The 22,919-nt window shown below is 42.3% G+C and overlaps 1 protein-coding gene across 5 annotated transcripts in view; it reads right to left on the reverse strand.

The window, feature by feature from the left end:
- The window catches only part of LOC311089596 (uncharacterized protein), a 41,373-nt gene that overhangs the window by 1,553 nt on the left and 16,901 nt on the right, over positions 1 to 22,919 (reverse strand). Inside the window, exons 4-10 of one of the 5 annotated variants that reach the window (XM_084124368.1) lie at positions 14,272 to 14,331; positions 14,046 to 14,126; positions 11,645 to 13,934; positions 7,342 to 11,568; positions 7,162 to 7,244; positions 366 to 486; positions 173 to 252 (exon numbers count right to left, since the gene is read on the reverse strand). In XM_084124368.1, the coding sequence (XP_083980494.1) occupies positions 13,879 to 13,934; positions 14,046 to 14,126; positions 14,272 to 14,331 (197 nt within the window). In that variant the 3' untranslated portion in view covers positions 173 to 252; positions 366 to 486; positions 7,162 to 7,244; positions 7,342 to 11,568; positions 11,645 to 13,878. Of the gene's footprint in view, positions 1 to 172; positions 253 to 365; positions 487 to 7,161; positions 7,245 to 7,341; positions 13,935 to 14,045; positions 14,127 to 14,271; positions 14,332 to 22,919 lie in introns of all 5 variants that reach the window. The other 4 variants (XM_084124367.1, XM_084124366.1, XM_084124365.1 and 1 more) reach the window with 4 other exon arrangements.

The following is a 22,919-nucleotide window of genomic DNA, read 5'->3' on the forward strand; positions in this document are numbered from 1 at the left end:
TTAAAAAAAAAAAAAAAAAAAAAAAGATTTACTTTTGTAAAATAATTTGACTGGACAAATTCAAAATGAGTGTTATGAAACACAGAAAATCTACCAAATAGCAACAAAGCTATGATTATTTTTTATGTTTGTGCCCATGATTCTCTCATGTATGTTATCTGTTAAATTTTACCATCACCAGGTTCTAGTCTGTACAGTCTTTAAACACCCAGCCTGCTACTCTTAGCCACTTGGTGCATCATAGAAATCCTCCTAGCAAACACAAATAGCAAAATCAATACATTTAAAGCATATCCAAACATCAACCAAAAGTAAATCTGATAAATACATTTTGCATACATATTTAATCTGAAAGAATTACTTACCAATTTTAAGAAAATTGGTCCTCCAAATAAGGAAATAAAGTGACAATTTCACGTGCATTGTCGGTCCGCAGTTTGTGGAGTTGTTCTTCTGTTTTTCAGTTAACGTTATACGTTAGGTGTGCTGGCAAACGAGAGTAAAAGATAGTTTGAGGATAAATACATAGACTACTTTATGATATTTGCACGTCACAAATATTATAATAAAACAATGTTACGAGCCCATTAAATTAATTAAAATGGAACATCATAACATATAAAGACCACAGAGATTCAGTGACGGTGCATAAATTATTTATTTATAAATAATTTAAATGATAGATAATTTGTCATAAACAAAGCATGGTGGTAAAGAAAAACACATAAACAGACAGAAAGAAAACCCTGCGCACACATATCTACCGGAGAAATATCACTTGCCTACCTCCCGTTCGAAAATCAAAGACAATATTCTCCGTGAGTCTTCCGGGTTCTCTAACTGCTGCCCTAACTAAACCTAAACTAAATAACGTGAAAACCCAACACCAATTACCACCAGCTTTAAAATAATGTTATAAACTAAATCTAACAAACATGAGTTCCACGCCAGGAACGTGCTTATAGGAAACACGATCATCGGTTCGACACGGGGAAACTCCATGAAGAGGCATAACGAGCCAAACACACGGGACACCTCGGAGCTCCGCTCCGTCTGCCACCTGAAGCGGAAATGGAAGTGAGAGTCAGAGAGAGAGCGGATGGCAACAAAGGCATTTTAAAGCAGTTGCGCCGCCTACAATCAGCAATCGGCGAGACGTCACGTGACCTATAGAGGAAACAAACACAACGCACAAAACAGCACAAACACTGTTCCCATTTTCCTTGGCAGCGTAACACCCCCACCCTTAAAGAAAATAAATTGGGGTTTAAGTCAACAACTTAATAAATATTTACAAATAAACACTTACAAACCCACATTCAGCAATGGCTCCAGGAACCTGCTAAACTGAACAAAGGGAAAAAAAATAAAAATTAAAGTGCAACAAGTACGTTTTTTTTCATACCACAATTTATTTACCATACTTTCTATATCAAGCACGAGACAATGCATCGGCGACTACATTGTCACGTCCTCGGATGTGCCTAATCTCCATGTTACAGCCCTGTAGAATCAAGCTCCACCGCATTAAGCGCTGATTAGAATTGCGCATGCGATCAAGAAAAACCAAAGGGTTGTGGTCTGTGTAGACCACAACCGGACATGCAGCACCTCCCACATAGACCTCAAAGTGCTGAAAGGCGAGCACAAGAGCAAGAGCTTCCTTTTCTATGGTCGAATAAGCACGCTGACAACAGTTAAACTTGCGTGAAAAAAAACAGACAGGGTGTTCAAGACCATCCCCGTCATGTTGTAGAAGAACAGCTCCTGCTCCCAGATCACTCGCGTCAACAGCGATGGAAAAAGGCCGAGAAAAATCAGGAGCGGCTAGCACAGGCGCAGTAGTAAGCAGTGCTTTAACAGACTCGAAAGCAGCTTGACTCCGTGGAGTCCAGTTGAAGGTCACCTTCGAACTAAGCAAATCAGTGAGAGGCGAGGCAAAAACAGAGAAATTTTTACAGAATGACCGGTAGTAACCTACCATGCCAAGAAAGCGGCGGAGTTCGCGACGAGTGGTTGGAGGAGGATAATTCACAATCGCCTCAACTTTAGACTGGACAGGACGTACCTGCCCACGGCCAACCACTTTACCCAAATATACCACAGTGCCCTGGCCAAACTCACACTTGGCTAAATTGATGGCTAAGTTAGCTTCTGATAGTCTGCGAAACACAGTAGAAAGATGGGCCACATGTGAAGACCAGGTGTCACTATAGATGACCAAATCATCTAAATAGGCCTCGCAATTAGGCACATCTTCAAGAACGCCGTTGATAAGCCTTTGAAAAGTGGCGGGAGCGTTGCGAAGGCCGAAGGCCATGGCGGTATACTGTAGGAAGTGATCGGGTGTCACCAAGGCCGCGATCTCTTTGGCACGGAGGGTCAGCGGAACTTGCCAGTAACCCTTCAATAGGTCAATTTTACTGACAAATACAGCTGAACCCAAACGATCAACACAATCGTCAACACGCGGTAATGGGTAGCTGTCAGGTTTTGTAACGGCGTTCACCCTCCTGAAATCCATGCAAAAACGCATGGAACCATCACTCTTTGGAACCAGTAAACAGGGCGAACTCCACGGGCTATTACTAGACTCTGCAATGCCATTTTCCAACATAAACTTCACCTCATTTTGAAACAACAACCTTTTATGTGGATTTACACGGTAAGGATGTTGTTTAATTGGGCATGTAGCGCCCACATCAATGTCATGTTCAATTGCCGTTGTCCGATGAGGCACATCAGGAAACAAATTCTCATATTGCTTAATCAGAGAGATTAAATCATTACGTTCTAAGGTGGACAAACTAGACAAAAATAGATCCAGATCATTAAGAACCTCAGAATTCTTCATTCTCCCTTCAATAACCTCCCTCGAGGGAATACGACCCTCATCTTCAAGTAAAGGACTAGTCACAGCACCCTGTTGTACTGACGGAGACGCGTTTTCAACTTGTGCCGCAACCGCCAGTGAAGAAACAACTTCAGCACCACCCTTCTTGGACAGCGCCACTTCTGTTGCGCGAACATTATTTCTGACAATGGAAGTGCAAGGCGACTTGAGTTCCGAAATTGAACCTTCTCCACGATCACAAAACAACTTCAAACGATTAATGTAACATAGCGTGGTCTTTCTCCTTCGATCGGGAGTGGAGATGACATAGTTTAAATCACTCAATCGTCGTTCGATACGATAAGGACCACTGTAACGAGCCTGCAAAGCAGAGCCCATCCCAGGAATCAACACAAGAACTTTATCACCAGGACTGAAACTTCGGGAAACAGCCCTCTGATCAAACCTCTGCTTCATTCTCTTCTGACAGAGACCCAAGTTATCTCTAGCCAACTGACATGCACGACTGAGCCTACTACGCATATTGGACACATAATCCGACAAACTGGGACACCCTTTAGGCTCTGCAAGCCACGACTCTTTCAACAGCTTTAAAGGTCCACGAACCGTGTGCCCGAAAACCAGCTCCGACGGGCTAAAACCCAAACTCTCTTGCACTACTTCGCGAACAGCAAAAAGAGCAAACGGAACACCTTCATCCCAATCACGCTGGAACTCGAGGCAGAAACACTTGAGCATACTTTTCAAAGTTTGATGGAACCTCTCAAGTGCGCCTTGAGTCTGTGGACGATATGGGCTGGATGTAACATGGTGGACCGCGAGCTGGCGCATAGCTTGTGCAAAACCACGGGACATAAAATTAGTACCGCGGTCAGTCTGAATAGTTTTTGGTAGGCCAAAAAGAGAGAAGAAACCCATCAGGGCTTTAATGATGACCGGAGCTGTGATCTTACGGAGCGGAATAGCTTCTGGAAAACGAGTCAAGCTACACATTATGGTGAGTAACCATTGATTCCCAGTCTTTGTTCGAGGCAATGGGCCAACACAGTCCAATATAACGCTTTCAAAAGGCTCAGACGTAACCGGAATCGGCTGTAAAGGCGCAGGCGGAATCACCTGGTTAGGTTTACCAGTGATCTGACACAAGTGACACGTTCGACAATATCTCACGACATCCTTCTTAATACCTGGCCAATAAAAATGGCGTAAAATTCTGTCAGCAGACTTATTTACGCCGAGATGACCCGCAAAGTGATGGTCATGAGCTAAACTCAAAACCTCATCACGAAACGAAACTGGGACAACGATTTGAAAAAGAACTCTCCACTCATCTTGCGCTGAGGCCATAAGAGGTCTCCACTTACGCATTAAGACACCATCTCGTAAAAAATAGCCATGCGGCGAATGCTCAATGTCTTCCTCAGACATAGCTTCCAAAAAGAGAGAAGACAGAGACGGGTCAATTTTCTGTTCCTTAATAAGCTGCTCTCGACTCATAGAAAAATTAGGAACATCAGAAGAAAACGACAGTGAAACAGAATTTCCAGATAAGTCACTATCGCTTGAGAGTGAAGGTCGAGCAATAAAAGTATCACTAAGATCAAGTTGATCCTCAATTTCATTCTCTTTTTCGTTTCTCGCCATAGCACGAGTAACGACGCTAGAAGAAAAAACTTCAGGGAAGTTAATTGACAGGTCATCAGTACATATTTTTGGGGATACATGAGACACTATGGGGCAAGGCAAAACTTTTCCACCACACAAATCGTTACCAAGTAGCACCGCTACATTTTCGATAGGCAAGGAGGGGCGTACGCCCACAGAAACCTTGCCAGTAACTAAATCAGAGCTAAGAGAAATCTCATGCAGAGGGACGTTAACGTAACCCATTTCGAATCCACGTACAAGAATACTATCACCAGTGAAAGTCTTATCACTAAAAGGCAACACATCTTGTAAAATAAAGCTCTGTGAGGCGCCAGTATCACGCAGAATTTTTACCGGAATTTTTAAGTGCTCACTAGACTCACCGGGCAAAGAGACAAAACCATCCATTATGAAAGGTGCAAAACTGCGATTGTCAGTACGAGTGTCGTCCCTACTCACAGGCATGTTTGAGACACACAAACCCACTTCTGATCTATAAGCCGATTGACTCGCTACCTTATTTTTGCGCTTTAGAGAATAACAGTCAGCCAGAACATGACCACGTTTCTTACAATAAGCGCAGATCGGAACTGTAGCGTTAGACCCCGACGGACGGCGGTCTGGAGAGCGGGCAGAAACAGGCACGGTTTCTCTAAACACCTTAGAAACATTTGAATGACTAGAAACGTTTTGTGAAAATTTAGAATTAGAAGGAACACGCTTATGTGTGAGTACATACTCGTCAGCAAGCACGGCTGCACGAGCTGGCGTCAGATTCTGATGCTCACTAACATGAGTAGCGACTGTTTGAGGAAGACCGTTTTTAAAATCTTCAAGAACCATCAAATCACGAAGAGACTGGAAAGTTGTTACTTCTTGAGAACTAAGCCATCGATCAAATAGCATTTCTTTTTCCCTAACATACTCGACATATGTGAGAGCTTCAGGTTTATGATAACTACGAAACTTTTGACGATAAGCCTCTGGCACAAGAGCATAAATGCGTAAAACAGCATGTTTGACTTTTTCGTAATCTGCTGCGTCTTCAAGAGTTAATGAGGAATAAGCTTCCTGTGCTTTTCCAGTGAAAACACATTGCAACGTCATGGTCCAAATTTCTTTGGGCCATTTAAAAGTCAACGCTACGCGCTCGAAATGTGCAAAAAACTTATCAACTTCGCTCTCATTAAAAGGTGGAACAAGACGAATGTTACGAGTTATGTCAAATTGATCTGGCTTGAACGAAACACCAGCCTCACGAGCCTTCAGCTCAAGTTCTTTAATTCGTAATGCCTGCACAAATTCAAGATCTTTCAATCTCAATTCGTGTTCTCTTTTTTCTCGTTCTCGTGTTGTCTGTCTATCAGCCTCAAATCTAATTTTTTCGCGTTCCCATTCAATTTCCTTTTCTTTTAACTGTAAACGTTTCAATTCTAGAGCTGCTTTACTAGGTGAAGGAGAAGAGTCAATAGAAAGACGTTTACCCTGATCAGGCGACGTAGATACATCAGGAGACACTTTCCAAAACACTCCAAGTTCTCGCAAATCTTCAATAAGCTTATCCTGAAGCTCAGCCTTGGAAGGGCTACCACTCACCTCAAGTTTATAGTGGCCAGCGATTCTAACAAGGTCATCACGCGTTACAGTTAATAAAATATCCTCTGAAGGAGCACAAATGAACGCGTCTAAATCAAACATTGCGAGTGACACAAAATTCCCTAAACGAGCGAAAAATCAAGAAAATACACACAAAAAAAAACATCACCGAAAATCTACGGCACAAAAAGAGCAAAGGGCGATCACAACAAACTAATGCGCACTCACAGCGCGCAGTGCGACCACCCCAGAAAAAGATTTTCACAAAGGGAAAATCGGATTTATTCAAAAATGCCCCAAAAAAAGACAAATATAGTTCAAAACCCGGCTAAGCGAGCCCCCATTTATATGTTACGAGCCCATTAAATTAATTAAAATGGAACATCATAACATATAAAGACCACAGAGATTCAGTGACGGTGCATAAATTATTTATTTATAAATAATTTAAATGATAGATAATTTGTCATAAACAAAGCATGGTGGTAAAGAAAAACACAAAAACAGACAGAAAGAAAACCCTGCGCACACATATCTACCGGAGAAATATCACTTGCCTACCTCCCGTTCGAAAATCAAAGACAATATTCTCCGTGAGTCTTCCGGGTTCTCTAACTGCTGCCCTAACTAAACCTAAACTAAATAACGTGAAAACCCAACACCAATTACCACCAGCTTTAAAATAATGTTATAAACTAAATCTAACAAACATGAGTTCCACGCCAGGAACGTGCTTATAGGAAACACGATCATCGGTTCGACACGGGGAAACTCCATGAAGAGGCATAACGAGCCAAACACACGGGACACCTCGGAGCTCCGCTCCGTCTGCCACCTGAAGCGGAAATGGAAGTGAGAGTCAGAGAGAGAGAGCGGATGGCAACAAAGGCATTTTAAAGCAGTTGCGCCGCCTACAATCAGCAATCGGCGAGACGTCACGTGACCTATAGAGGAAACAAACACAACGCACAAAACAGCACAAACACTGTTCCCATTTTCCTTGGCAGCGTAACAAACAATATAACATTATAAAACACGTATTGTAAATAAGTTAAAACACTTACTCTGTGTTTTCACTGTTAAAAGCAAACTCCGTGTCTGCACTGCGTCACGAGTCAAAGAAGATGGAGGGCCTAACGTAACGAGTCTGTGAGAAAGGTTTAAGCGTGCACATCACATAAATATCGTTACAAAACAATATAATGCCATGAAATACATGTTTTAAATTAGGTAAAAACACTTACTTTCGGTGTTTTCCCTGTTAACGGGAATGTACGTTACAAGCAAATCTCCTCGTCGTCAGCTCCGTATTGAGTCAAAGAAGATGACGTCGCCTTTGAAAAAAGTTTCGGCTCGTTTAAGCGCGCAGAGCATTTAAATATCGCTATAAATCAATGTGTTATAAAATAAATATTGTAAAATAGTTAAAACACTTACTTTCGTCGTTTCCCTGTTAAAAAGCAACACCATCCTGGTCTGCTCCTCATCGCGGGTCATGGAAAATGCCCCTCTGAGAGCAGTTTAGCCATGCACAGCATATGCATATTGTTATAAAACAATATGTTATAAAATGCATGTATAAATGCAATAAAACACTTAATTGATGCGTTTTCCCTCCTCGTATGCCTTGCATCGCGAGTCAAAGAAAATGGCGTCTTTGAAAAAAGTTTCAGCTCGTCTGGTCGCGCCCAGCGAGTAAATGTCCCGGATGTAACTAATTACACTCTCTCGGTATTATTAATTTAACTCCACATATTTTCACCAGTTTACACTAGCAGTGTTAATTCAACACCAGAAAATTAACTCTTTACTCTAAAAGTCCTTAACACCAGGATTTCAACACTGGAGATTTTACTGTGCATGGATGTTTTGGACACATGTGATTCCTGTGTAAAGATTATGTTTTAAAGTTAGTCCATAGTCTTTACAAGAGTGTGGAACTTTGCATCACTACGGTGTGACAAAATATGTTGTTGTGTAAAAATACACCCAAAGATTTAAGCACAACTATTTACACACATACTAAGCAGGAGAATAAACTGTATATTGTAGATTGTGAACATTACAATATCTGTTTATTTGGGGTCAGAGAACACCATTAGCTCATACATCTCTTTGATTTTGTGCTGGATGTAAAAAATAAAGGTATTAGTTAAGGTACAAATATGGACCCTTGAGGGTACAGGCCCAGTGACAAGCCATTGTTCCCCTAAATGTACAATTATGTACTGTATTTTCTGAGAGTGTAGTTTACTGCATCTTACAGACTAGGCATCATTTCTTTTGAGGCTCAGTATTACCTGGAATTTTTCCCAAAATGCATTGTTTTATTGTTTGGTAATCAAAATATCCTGGATTCCATATAGTTTTGATCAAAATTAATAAATAAATGCACTTTGTGTACAAATTAAGGAATCAATTTATTTTATTTTGAAAGTGTTTGTTTCTTCCAGTAATCTCCACTACAGCAAGGCCATTTTTCCATGATTACTCCATTAATATGCTTACACACACACATACACATACATATACATACTCTCATACTCCCATACTCTCTCTCTCACACACACACACACACACACACACACACACACACACACACAAACTAACAAACATACTTTCACACACAATGCTAAAAACAGAGAAAACGATTATACTTTAAAGATTTCTAATCCAACGTTAGTATTATAGCCTTCATCTTTCAGTTGAAATGGCTGATAGTTCAGAATTTGTCCCTCATTACCAGTATAACTTTTTTTTTTTTTTACATGTACCATGGGAAGTTGCCACCCCTCATCCTGCTCTTGTGTGTACACAGAGTTTACTAAAAAGAAAAGTTTTGAACAACTCACTGTGTTTCCGTCCGCCGGCATTTTGTCAGTCAAAAATAGTCGATCTCCGTAACAGGGAGGAGAGTAAAGATGGAAAGCTCCTAAAGCTTAGTTCAAGATAAATTCACGGATAATTTGTTGTTTTGTCGTTAGTGAAAATCAATATTGACCTTGTATTTGAAAAAGGATCCTCATATAAGAAACAATACTAATATTCAGAGTTAGTTCATTCGCATTCGGAGATCGACTATTTTCCTAATTACGTCTATGGAGAGTCAATATAGTGATAGGAATACCAGTGTGTGTGCAAAGGGTGGGACTCCATGGAAAAGAATCATGATTAATTTACATTTTGCAATTTATTGTTTTTAAAAGTGTAGCAAAGACGGGTTTTCCATAGCGATGATGAGATCTCTCAGAGCAATAACAGAAGTTTTGCAATGAATGGGTGATTTCATAACGGAGGGAAATTCTTGACTACATTTCCCAATTATCAAGTGGCTTCATCTGTATTTCTCAGCAGTAAACATATCATTAAATGCATTTAGTTACAGTGTATATATTTTTTTTTTTTCATATTTCAAAACATTTTATGAGTCCAGTCATCAAGCACAGAAAACAGAAAGACAATGTGCTGTACAAAGCAGTAACAGAAATAGAACACAAGAATAAAGCAGAACTGATATATGATATACTGAAACACAACATTTCAATCAGTCTCTGTAACTGTCATACAAGGCATCAACTTTACACACACACACACACAGTAAGACAGTCCCACTGTAAGACAGCAAAAAGTGTTAGTCACATTGTTCATTACTGGAATATAAACACTATCTTGGCACTGTACAATAAGACATGTAGTTTTCAGATATGAATGCATTCTTTTTTATTATACCATGGAATAATGATGGTATTGGTTTTAAAACATAATCCATATAATGTATTTTGTACATTATATAATGTAATTGTTTGAAAATATGCATTCAGCAGAGGATTTAGTTATTCACACTGCACTCAGATTGTGTCAGACAGTAACACATTTTTCACTCATTTGGTTTTGTATTCACAATCAATTTGAATTGAATCATTGTTCAAGACAAAAATAATAATACTGCAGTTCTCAACAAAGGCTAGATAAAAAAGTAAATACTTGAAACTAAGAGTGGTTGAAAATAAGAATAGATCAAAATAAAAAGCACACCACATTTCAAATGAAATTTCAGATTTGCGTATATAGATAGTTTCCAGATAGATTTTCTGGGTATGATTTTGGACTCTCGAGCTCATCAGAACAGAGTATCCAGTCCATTAACGATACACTGGCCTCTTTTGTGAAGAGCGGTCGCCCTGAAAACGCTTCAGAGACTCTTGGGTCTGATGGCAGCTGCCGCCTGGGTTTGCTGCATATGAGACCATTGCAGCGATGGTTATAGAGTCGTGTAATGGTTACTGACATGGGGTCAGGAATTCAGAAGCTGGGACTACGCCATCTTCCTTGCTTTGTGTGGCGGACAGTAGGTTTATTACAGAAAGAGATTTAAGGAAGAGTCGACTATGCCACCCTGGTCACTAAACCAGAGAAGTATCCTAATGAGGACACACAGGTTCGGTGTTTCCCTTACACAGAAAATTGGAGACGTGGGTATAAGAAAATACAAAAATATTCTTTATTGGACAAATGTAAAATATTAAAATATGCGGCAATTGGAATCAATCACTCCACACACATGCGCACACACACACAGTAACAATACAGACTTATCAGGACTTGTGATTACCGGAAGCAGGATGAGCTAGCGCCAAACTTCTCCACATCAGCAATGGTCGAGAAGCACAAACACGTGCACTACACTGCACCCTCACATCAACCAAGATCAATCCCTATAGGTTATAGACCACACACACACGGTGCATCAGGCCCCACCACCAAAATAGAGCAACTAGCTCTCCTGCTCCGGACTCACAGTGCCTGAAAGACAAGAAAAACGAATTACAACACAAGAAATAGTTTACAAGAATACTAATTTACAAGGCACAACCACAATACCCAATATCACAAAACAAAATATATGATCCACTCAAACCTGTAGTTATGGGTTTCAGTAAGGTTTTCAGTGCATTGGTTTACAGTCACCAGCCTATCCCAGCTTCACAGGCCGGCCAACACCCACAACCCTCTTTCCTCTGACAGGCTGAGGATCACTCACAAAATTATTAAGTAATGCAAATATTATTCACAAAAGAAATACAGGGCGAACCCATAAAAGATCAAAAACAAACAAAATAAATGAAGTTAAATTGTCCCAATAATAAAGCAAACTAACTCAAAAATATATTGAATGCTGGGCGTGCTCACATGAGAGCCACTACTGGCCAGCAGGTTATTGAAATAAAACAATAAACAAAAGTAAAAGATATTGGGAACAAAACAGCAGCAATGAAAGTCCCAATCCGAGCAGCAGTCTTCACGTACTTTTATAACGGCAGATTCATTCACCTGCAAAAGCCCGGATGTGAACTAAAATATGCACCGTACTGGCTCATCATTATAATACAGTGATCACACATACCAACATGCGGCGATCGCGTCATTCGTCCGGCAGCAACAAAGTGAGAACCAAATAATACCAAGGCGAGCTGAAATACACAGATAACCCCATGACTAAAGATTACTCAAAATAAATACGACCACAAGAGCCAAAAAGATACTTACCAGAAAGCCAAACAGCAATACACCAGCGAGGATTGCAGTAGTATGACGTGCGTTTGTATACGGCAAACGGTGCAAGTTCACCAACCACTGTAAACATTCAGCTTGAACACGCGCTTCTCCACAAGCCGCACAGCACCTGACAAGAGTTACGTTGTTAACCGTTTAGCGTCCGGTAGGTTCGAGCAATAATAACCAGCTGCCGTCACACTCACCTCCAGCCAGAATGAAAACACAACGACTGCAAACACTCAGCACCACATGTGCTTATCCACAAACCGCACGGCAACTCCAGCCAGGATGAACGCAGAGAAATGACGCGCCAGCAAAACAGTCACACATCAACGCAATGTCCGGTGGCCAAACAGCCACCTTGATATACCCCGTATGAATGAGACGCTGATTACCTGCAGGCCTCTAGGGCGGAGTCAACACATGCAAACGAGGTGCTACCCAACAGCAGCACTACACTACATTTGCTTATACCTTCAACCTCATTGTTCAGAGGGCAGTTGAAGAACATGACGTGTTGGAGCAGAGCCAGGAGACTGGTGACTCTTTTCAAGAGCAGCACTAAGGCCACTGAAAAGCTAATCCTTGCCCAGGAAAGGATGGGCAGCCAGCCCCTGAAGCTTCTCCATGAAGTGGACACCAGGTGGAACAGCACGCATGATCTGCTGCAAACACTCATTGACCTCAGAGAGCCTGTTGGTGCTGCTTTGGCTAGTTTGTCAAGCGACATCATGTCACTTTCAAGTGCTGATATCCAGTGAGCAAGCAGAGGCATCATCATCTCAGGCAGCTCGAATCCACCATCCTCTGATGACCTGTGGGAGCTCCTGGATAGCAAATACTGGCAGGCCCAAAAATGGTGCAATGAAAAATCACATAGGTCCAATTTATTGGCATATTAAACATTGTATTTAGAAGGTGAGTAACAATGATGAACAGAAAGTCTTTATTGTCCTTATATTGTGCAATACACTGAAATGTGGCCTGCCTTCTTGCTAATGACAAATATGCTTATTAAATATACAAATAAACCTTACAACGACATCCCAATGAACAAAACATTTGAATGACACAGTTGGTGTAGGAATTATTACTGACCACCAAATGGTGAAGTTGAGCACTGTGTCGAAAGCTTTGAAGCACCAACACAGTTTGTTGTATCTAGTTAGAGATTTCATCAGCTCCTCCTGTGGTTGTGTAACTTCCTCTCATCTGAACAACTGAGTGCTGAAACCCTGCTAGAGTTACTGTTTAGTTACACAATCCCACAGTGAAGGTTTGTGTAACGTGTGTGTGAAACATGTCTGAGAAGACACACCTGCTCTGAACAATGGATATTAGCTCTGAAGGATATATTTTGCACATGAGAGTATTTCTGCTGTTAGTCTCCCTTCTTTATTTTAGCAGTTTCCTGGACTATTGTAATGCTCTCAATGACTTGACTACAGAACAACCACTGGCTCTGCTCCTCTACACCTAAACTCACTACTCCAGACCGATGTGTCTCCAGAAGCTTGTGTTCTGCAGGTGAACGGTGTCTTGTGGTGCATCATCTCAAAGAGACACAGAATCACTTTCACAGACCTTCACCTGGACTGTTCCTGCTGGAGGAACGACCTGCCGAACTCAACCTGAGCTGATGAGGCTTTAGCCATCTTCAAGAAACGGCTGAAAACACATATATTTCATCAACACTCGACCCATTAATACTCACACTTACTATCCTGTATTACGATACATTACGAGCTCATGAAGGGGAACAAACATCTCAGGAAAGGAGACTTATTAAACACAACTGCAGAGGTTTATTAAGAAAATTATAGCAATCATTCAAAATGAAAAAAGATGCTAAAAACAGGAATGAACAGACAAGATCCAAGAATCCTCAAATCAGCTCCATCACACAGAACAGAGAGAGATTATACAGTCTGAGTCTGTCCATTACTGTATTAATATTATATTTAAAGCAGTTTACATATGAAGCGCAAGAGAATGACTTTCAACACTGTAGGCAAATATATCCATAAAATCCATATAAATGAAAATAAATCTGGCTTTTTATATGTAAAAAAACACATTTTAATCTAAACATGATTATGTCACTATAAGCGCTCAGAGTTTTCTCTCTATTTTCTGAGAAGAAGAAAATAAAACAATGAACAATCCTCTGTAAGTTTTTGCTATTGTAAATATTGCTGCAGATTGGCTCTAAACTCATCAGTATTTTATTCTAATATTGTCGGCATCTCTATTTCCTCTGGGTGCTTCGAGTCCTTCCTCCCTGCAAAATAAAAGCATTGACTGACCTCTCGTATGTGTTTTTATCATGATTGCAGATTGTTCCAGATCAGATGAGTGTGAATCATCAGATTGTGTGCGGCTCAAAACTCACCAGCTCTTCTTGCACAGATGATCTGAAGAAGAATCACAGTAGGAGCAGCAAACACTGCGATCCCAACAATACTCACAATCACTGCAGGAAACATGAGAAGAAGAAGAGAAACTGTACATGACTGAAGTCAAGGGTATTCAACTATCAACAGTTATTGATGAAGCATTTACAGACTGACTGATAGTTTAATGTTATAAAGCTGTCAGTATAAATGAACGTGTCGTACCTCTGTATAATGATCCAGCAGTCACACAGACTTCAGTTTCTGATGCTGGATCAGCTGGATCTGTGGATCACGTCTGTTAGTTCAGTTCAACACATAATGCCACATATACACAACATCATCATCACATAATACTGGAGCTTCACATCACAGAAATGATGAATATGTGCACGAGTCTGTCATCTATTATCTTCTTACTTCACTCTCAAGCTGTCAGGAGGAGAATGACTATCGCCATTCACCAAAAATAAATCTATTTATTATTTATTAAACATCATATGTTCATATCGATCATGACATGCAGTTTGTGTTCATCATCACAGTTTACAGTGGCAGTAGTTGAGAAGAGACTGTACTGTATTACTGTATTACTGTGCTACTGTATAATTTATTCCTGGTTTATATGAGAGTGAAACACAGTTGAGCTTCTGCAAATAAACCTTCAGCTTGAATGAAGGACATAAGCCTTATAATTCCTAAAGCCGACCTCCTACATGGGTCATACTAGGCTTTAATACACTCGTCTGATTTATGCAATATATCATGTATGACCCATTTAGGAGGCCAATATTGGGAATTATAAGGATTAGAGATGCACCGATTGATCGGCTGGTGACCGGAATTGGCCGATTTTCACATGATCGGCCATGACCGGCAACCGGCCGGTCAGTCTGACATATGCCGATTTTATGCCGGTCAAATGCACTCGGGCGCCGCATGATTAACCTTTTGAGCGGTATGGTCTCATATGGGATTGTTATCTCTGTGCCCCTGAGAGTAACGTTACGGTGCCACATTTAGAATGTTCAGTGACGTTGCATAACTGCCAGATTCAAACTGTGCTTTCGCGCGTTGGCTGGCGCTGAGCCAGACGCGTTCAGCGCTGTCATATATCACAACTAAGCAGTGTTTTCAACCTCATAATGTTTATTTTAGGTTTCAGATATTTAAATACACACAAGCACGAGTAAGACAATACATCTGGAGTTTGTAAAATACACACTGATGTCTGTGGAAGCAGCAATAACAATCTATTCAAATATAATTTGCCGACATGTGTTATTCATATCAGACAAACATAGTGGAAGTAACGTTCTCTTACGAGAGGTTCTCTCGTACTGCGTAAGAACTTACGCTCGGGGGAAAGTCTCTTTCCGTGAGATACTGAAGCCAAAAATTATCCTTAATTTTTTATATAATGCAAAACGCGTTGCAGCAGCATACAGACATAGGCGAGGCAGCTTATTTTTTATATAATGCAAAACGCGTTGCAGCAGCATACAGACATAGGCGAGGCAGCTTGCGCGCCTATTGGCTGCCCTGCGGCAACTGCAGCAGCCTATCGAGAAGGCCCTCTTGACGCCTTGACCAATGGGGGTGCTTCGCGCCCATTTGCATAGCATCCCGCCGAAATAGGCGTGGCCTAGGGCTATAAATATAGCGTCGAGAGGCTGGTTCACTGATTTTCATCTCTTCAGCGGAGCTCACGCATCGCTGGACCCTGAGAGAAGCCGCGCCGTCTGAAGAAGCCTTTCAGCGGGACGAGTCTGCATCGAAGCCACTGGCCGCGCCGCCTTCTGCTGACATTCCTGCTGCGCTATCCGGTGCACTATATCCTTTCATTGCTAGTGTGTGTTCGCCCCGCGACTCACACTTTTTCTCTCTAAAAGAGCCGAGCGTCTTTTTTAAGATGCCTCGTACTTCTGTGGCTCGTGCAGAGCCCCTCTCAGCGACGGGGACCGCCATGCGTTATTGCGTTTCCTGCCTGGGAGAAGATCACGCAGCTCTCGCGCTCGCTGACGGCGGATGCCCTCATTGCGAGCTGATGCCTATGGCGACTCTGAGGATATTTTCACGAGTCTGCACCCCAGCCCGCTGCGCTGCCGCGCCGTAAAAAGCGCCGCGCTCAGCGAGGCTCTGAACCTCCTCCTACTGAGACGAGCTCGCCGGGTCGCCCGCCAGCTTCGCCGCCTGCTTCACTCGAGTCTATCACCCCCGGACAACGGCCGCTGTCTGCCGCCGTTTCCGTCGCGGATGAGTCTGATTATGTGGCATTTGCAGAGGAGGACAGCTGCTCTATCCTAGCGTCAGGCAGTGAGGATTGGTCGAGCTCTGTGGATCTCGCACCCCCTGCTCGTGAGTCGTCTGGGAAACGGGCTAATATTGAGTCAGAGCTGACGCGTCTGCTCTCTCAGGCCGTTGAGAGCCTCGGCCTCGAGTGGTCGGCGCCCGTAGAGCCAGCACACTGGATGGCTGTTTCCTTAAAGGGGACCGTGTTGCAACACCGTCTAGACCCGCGCTGTTTCTTCCTGAAGCTTCACGAAGAACTCGCGAAATCCTGGTCTGCACCCTTTTCAGCCAGAGTGAAAACTTCTGTTTCTGCAGCATTCTCCATTGTCGATGATGCTAAAAACAGAGGATACCACTCTCTTCCTGCAGTAGAGGAAGCTGTAGCTGCTCATCTTTGCCCGCCCTCCACTGGACGGCGCGCTAAGACTGCGCTCCCCTCTAAAGCCTGCCGCACCACTTCAGTTCTGCACGGCCGCGCTTACACCGCCGCTGGACAGGCTGCAGCTGCGTTGCACACAATGGCCACGCTACAAGTTTTCCAAGCCAACCTTCTCTGCAAACTCGATGAGGAAGGACTGGAAGCTGTAAGCATTTCAGATTTGAGAAGCGCTACAGACCTTGCTCTTCGCGCTACTAAATCTGCTGCACAGGCCATAGGGCGGATTATGGCCTCTCTCACCGTTGCTGAGAGACACCTGTGGTTAACTTTTCCTGCCATAGCGCGCTAGCTCCGCAACAGGTCGCTCTAAACAGCCGTCTGCTCGAAGCTCACAGCCGCAGCCACCGCCCGCCGCCGCCTCACAGCGGAAACAGGCCCGAAGCTCGAGACCGCTCTCTCGGTCTGCTGGCCGCCGTCCTCAGCGGGACCCCGGCCAAAGATTGAAATCAAGCCCGAGGCCTCAAAGTCGTCCTAGCCCTTCTAGGAAAACGACGGTGTTCAAGTCTCGCTACGGCCAGACTTCCACCAAAACTACCAGCTCGCTCAGTTCCAGAAAATGTGACTGTTCCAGCTTATTTAGCAGTAAACAAGTCGGTAACACAGCCCGCTTGCCTGCTTACAAACGCCGTTTCCACGGCAACCCAGATGTATCCCTCAAAGAGTGTATTTCCTGGTATTCCGGCCACGGCCGATGGTGTTATGAGTGTAGAAAGAAATGCCCACTATTACGTGCTCATTCCTACACACAAACACAGCTCATCACACAGAGCTCGCGCTCATAAAATCGACTCGCGCATTAAATATAGTGAATGTGCCCACAACTCAGTGCTCACATACAAGTCAAGTCAAGTCAAGTCATCTTCATTTATATAGCGCTTTTAACAATGTAGATTGCTTCAAAGCAGCTTTACAGAGATAAGCGTATAATTTAAGGTAACAGAGATTGTTTTGGCTTTATAGCAGAGTTAAGTTATTTCCATCTAAAGTTAGTTTTGATTGATTTGCTTCCGTCGCAACGATCATTTGTTATTAAATTAGGGGCCGCTAAGACGACACCATTCCCTCTACACAGACTTTAAACGTGAACCTGTGAGAAACGCTGATGGCGTTCACATGCGCATTTAGAATGGGTTCTATTGTTATGTGCGTTTGAATATACGCAGGTTTGGAATTCCCTACAAGCCAAGCCTAAACAAAGTACTTGTCTTTCCTTATAAATTTTGATAAAGAATTTTATTTTATTTTGTTGCTTTGGGGTAGGAACGCGAAACGGATTTTCCCGACAACGCCTTATCTGTATAGTGGTAGTGGGATCCTCCATAGGGAGAGACTAGTTGGCACTTCAGCACTGCGTTGTCATCGGTCCAGGCGAAGGTCCTTCGTCAGATCTGGATACGGCCCGGATCCAGCAGGCTGCAGGAAAACCTCGGGATAAACACAGACACTAAAATTAGCGTAGATGCCATTCTTCTCATGATGTAACGAGTACATCAGGATTTTTGAGAAGTGTTCCCGGTTCCGGCTGACCTAATATATGCAGCCTAACATTAAATTATAGAAGTCTATAATGTATTATGTGAAAGCTAGGTCAAAGAGATGTGTCTTTAATCTGGCTTTGAACTGACAGAGTGTGTCTGCTTCCCGGACAATGGTAGGAAGACTGTTTCAGAGTTTTGGTGCTAAATAGGAAAAAGATCTACCACCAGCAGTCGATTTTGATATTCTAGGTATTAGTAACTGGCCGGAATTTTGAGATCGCAATAGACGTGACGGACTATAATGCGTTAAGAGCTCGCTCAAGTACTGCGGAGCTAAACCATTTAGTGCTTTGTAAGTAATCAGCAATATTTTAAAATTTATGCGATGTTTAATAGGGAGCCAATGCAGTTTTGACAGAACTGGGCTAATATTGTCATACTTCCTGGTTCTGGTAAGAACTCGAGCTGCTGCGTTTTGGAGCAGCTGTAGTTTGTTTATTAAGCTTGCAGGGCAACCACCCAGTAGGGCATTACAATAATCTAGCCTTGAGGTCATGAACGCATTAATTAATTGTTCCGCATTTGTCAATGAGAGCATATGGCGTAATTTAGATATATTTTTAAGATGGAAAAATGCAGTTTTACAGATACTAGACACGTGACTTTCAAATGAAAGATTGGTATCAAAGAGCACACCCAGGTTCCTAACCGACGATGAAGACTTAACAGAGCAGCCATCAAGTGTTAGACAGTATTCTAGGTTATTACGTGAGGAAGTTTTTTGTCCAATAATTAGAACCTCTGTTTTTTCAGAATTTAGAAGTAGGAAATTACGAGTCATCCAATTTTTTATATCCGCTATGCATTCCGTTAATTTTGTGAATTGATAAGTTTCGTTAGGTTTTGAAGAAATATAGAGCTGAGTATCGTCAGCATAACAGTGAAAGCTAATTCCATGTTTCCTAATGATATCTCCTAATGGTAGCATGTACAGAGTGAACAGCAGCGGTCCTAGTACTGAGCCTTGTGGTACGCCATACTGAACTTGTGATCGATGAGACATCTCATCATTTACTGCTACAAACTGATAACGGTCAGATAAGTATGATTTAAACCATGCTAGTGCATTTCCCGTAATGCCAACAAAATGTTCTAATCTATTTAAAAGAACGTTGTGGTCAATGGTGTCAAATGCAGCACTAAGATCGAGTAACACTAATAGCGAGACACAACCACGATCGGATGATAAGAGCAAATCATTTGTGACTCTAACGAGAGCAGTCTCAGTACTATGGTACGGTCTAAATCCGGACTGGAAATCCTCGCAGATATCATTTCTTTCAAGAAAGGAACACAGTTGTGAGGATACTGCCTTTTCTAATATCTTTAACAGAAAAGGTAGATTCGAGATCGGCCTGTAATTGACTAATTCTGTAGGATCAAGTTGCGTTTTTTTAACAAGCGGTTTAATCATAGCCAGCTTAAAGGTTTTTGGTACGTATCCTAGAGACAAAGATGAATTAATGATATTAAGAAGAGGATCTAGGACCTCTGGAAGCATCTCTTTCAGTAGCTTAGTTGGTATAGGGTCTAACATACATGTTGTAGATTTAGATGATTTAATGAGTTTAGTAAATTCTTCCTCTCCTATAGCAACGAATGAATCAAATTTTTCCTCAGGGAGACTACAATGCACTGCCTGATGCGATACTGTAGTAGACGGTTGCATAGTTATAATTTTGTCCCTGATATTATCAATCTTATAAGTGAAGAAATTCATAAAATCATTACTGCTGTGTTGCTTGGAAACTTCGGTGCTTGAAGCTTTATTTTTCGTTAGTTTAGCCACCGTTTCAAATAAATACCTAGGATTATGTCTATTTTCTTCTAATAGGGTTGAAAAATAAGCAGATCTAGCAGCTTTTAAAGCCTCTCTGTAAGTAATTGAGCTCTTATTCCATGAAATGCGAAATACCTCTAGTTTTGTTTTCTTCCAGTTGCGCTCCATTTTTCTGGCTGCTCTCTTAAGGGCCCGAGTGTGCTCGTTGTACCACGGCGTTGGACTATTTTCTTTAATCTTCTTTAAGCGCAACAGAGCAACTGTGTCTAAAGTGCTGGAAAATAGAGAGTTAAAAGTTTCTGTTGCAATATCTAGTTCTTCTAAGCTATCTGGGATGCTGAGATGATGAAACTGATCAGGAAGATTATTAATAAAGCAATCTTTAGTAGCAGAAGTGATAGGTCTCACATATTTGAAACACGGAGTCGGCTTTGCAGCCTTGGCTAAATGCAAATTACACGAGACTAGATAATGATCTGAGATGTCATCACTCTGCTGCAGAATTTCAACGGCATCAACATCTATTCCGTGTGATAATATTAGATCTAGAGTATGATTACGACAATGAGTAGGTCCTGACACGTGTTGTCTAACTCCAATTGAATTTACAATGTCTTTAAATGCCAATCCCAATGCATCTTTTTCATTATCGATGTGTATATTAAAATCACCAACAATTAGTACTTTATCTGCAGTCAATATTAATTCTGATAGAAAGTCCGCAAATTCTTTGATAAAGTCTGTATGGTGCCCTGGTGGCCTGTATACAGTAGCCAGCACAAATCTCAAACGTTTATCGTTTACACTATATATTTTTACATTAAGCACCAATGCTTCAAAAGAATTATATTTAAAACTTGATTTCTTAGTGGTTTTGAAACTATTACTATAAATTACAGCAACACCACCCCCTTTGCGTTTCAGACGAGGCTCATGTTTATAACAGTAATCTTGCGGGGTTGATTCATTTAAAGTAATGTAATCGTTTGGTTTTAGCCAGGTTTCTGTCAAACAAAGCACATCTAGGTTATTATCTGAAATCATATCGTTAACAACGAGTGCTTTAGAAGTAAGCGATCGAATATTCAGCAACCCAAGCTTTAGCATTTGCTCATCTGTAATATAGCTGTTTTTTATTTGTTGAACATCAATTAAATTTTTAACCTTAGATGGGTTTTTTGGATTTCCAAATTCGGGGAACAGACACAGTCTCTATATGATGATAGCTAGGTGAAAGAGGCTCTATGTGATAGGATTTATCTGACCTGGGTAACGCGAGGCTGCTAGCAGACAGTCGGTTAAGCCAGTCTGTCTGCTTCCTGACCTGAGCCCCAGATTGTCATGTTTGAGCTCTAAGACTATGAGCATATTACTAGAGAGAAGAGCAGCACCATCCCAGGAGGGATGAATACCATCTCTTTTCAACAGGTCAGGTTTGCCCCAAAAACTTTTCCAATTGTCTATGAATTCTATATTATTAAGCGGACACCACCTAGACAGCCAACCGTTAAGCGAACACAATCTACTAACTATCTCATCACTCCTGCGAACAGGAAGGGGGCCAGAGCAAATTACAGTCCTTGACATCGTACTTGCAAGTTCACACACCTCTTTAATATTAATTTTGCACACTGCACACTGCATGTCTTCCGGTTTCTGTAAAAAACGAAACCAAAACACATACGGTCACAGACCAAAGGTGTATTCAGTGCTTCTCATGTGCCCGCTGTGTCGCACCCACATGCACTCACAGACATGTCGAACCCCGAAGGGTTTCGCCCGCCTGCCTTCTCTCAGCTACTCGCTATAACAGAGTTAAGCGCGGGCAGGCTGCCTGCTGTCATCAGCGCGCCCCCCGCCTCGACTGCCGCAAGCACGGCACCTATGTTCAGCACATAAGAGCTCTTCAGCCGCCACAATGTCACGGCCAGAGCGCAGATTTCATTCAGCCCCTAGCTATTCATGCGAACGCATGGGCACAGCTTCCCGGGGTATCAGAATGGGTGCTGAACATTATAAAAGAGAGGCTATTCGCTACAGTTCGCTCGACACCCTCGCCGTTGCGAGGCGCGAGTCGAAACTACGGTAAAGAAGGAAGTAGCTCATCTACTTCGAGCCGAAATAGCGAAACTATTGAGCAAAGGGGCCATAGAACCCTTATCTCAAGCTCAGAGCGAAGGGGGCTTGTACAGCAGATATTTCCTGGTACCGAAAAAAGACGGGGGTCTCAGACCCATTCTAGATCTAAGACGCCTGAACAGAGCGCTTTCAAAGCGCCCTTTCAGAATGATCACGACCAGACAAATCCTTTCGCAAATTCGCCAGGGGGACTGGTTTGCGTCGTATTGTATCGTATTTGTATTTCCAAATACAAATAGCGTCACATCACAGGTGATTTTTGAGATTCGCCTTCGGGTGCCAGGCATATCAGTACACAGTCCTACCGTTCGGCCTCTCTTTAGCACCCCGTACGTTCACGAAGTGCATGGCCCTCGCTCCCCTGAAAATTCGGGGGATGCGAGTTTTGAACTACTTGGACGATTGGCTAGTTCTGGCTCAGTCTCGTACAGAGCTCATAGAACACACGACCGTTTACTTGAGCACATCGAGAAATTAGGTCTCAAAGTCAATTGGGCGAAGAGCTCGCTGTCTCCCAGTCAGAAAATATCCTTTCTGGGCACAGACCTGAACTCGCTGTCTATGACAGCTCAGTTATCGCCACAACGCAGACTGACCGTTCAGCGCATGACGGAAAGTTTCCGCTGCGGCGCTATGGTCCCGCTCAAACAGTTTCAAAGGATGCTAGGCCTTATTGCCGCAGCAT

This window comes from Abramis brama (genome assembly GCF_963993115.1).
Source record: "Abramis brama genome assembly, chromosome: 1".
NCBI lineage: Eukaryota > Metazoa > Chordata > Actinopteri > Cypriniformes > Leuciscidae > Abramis > Abramis brama.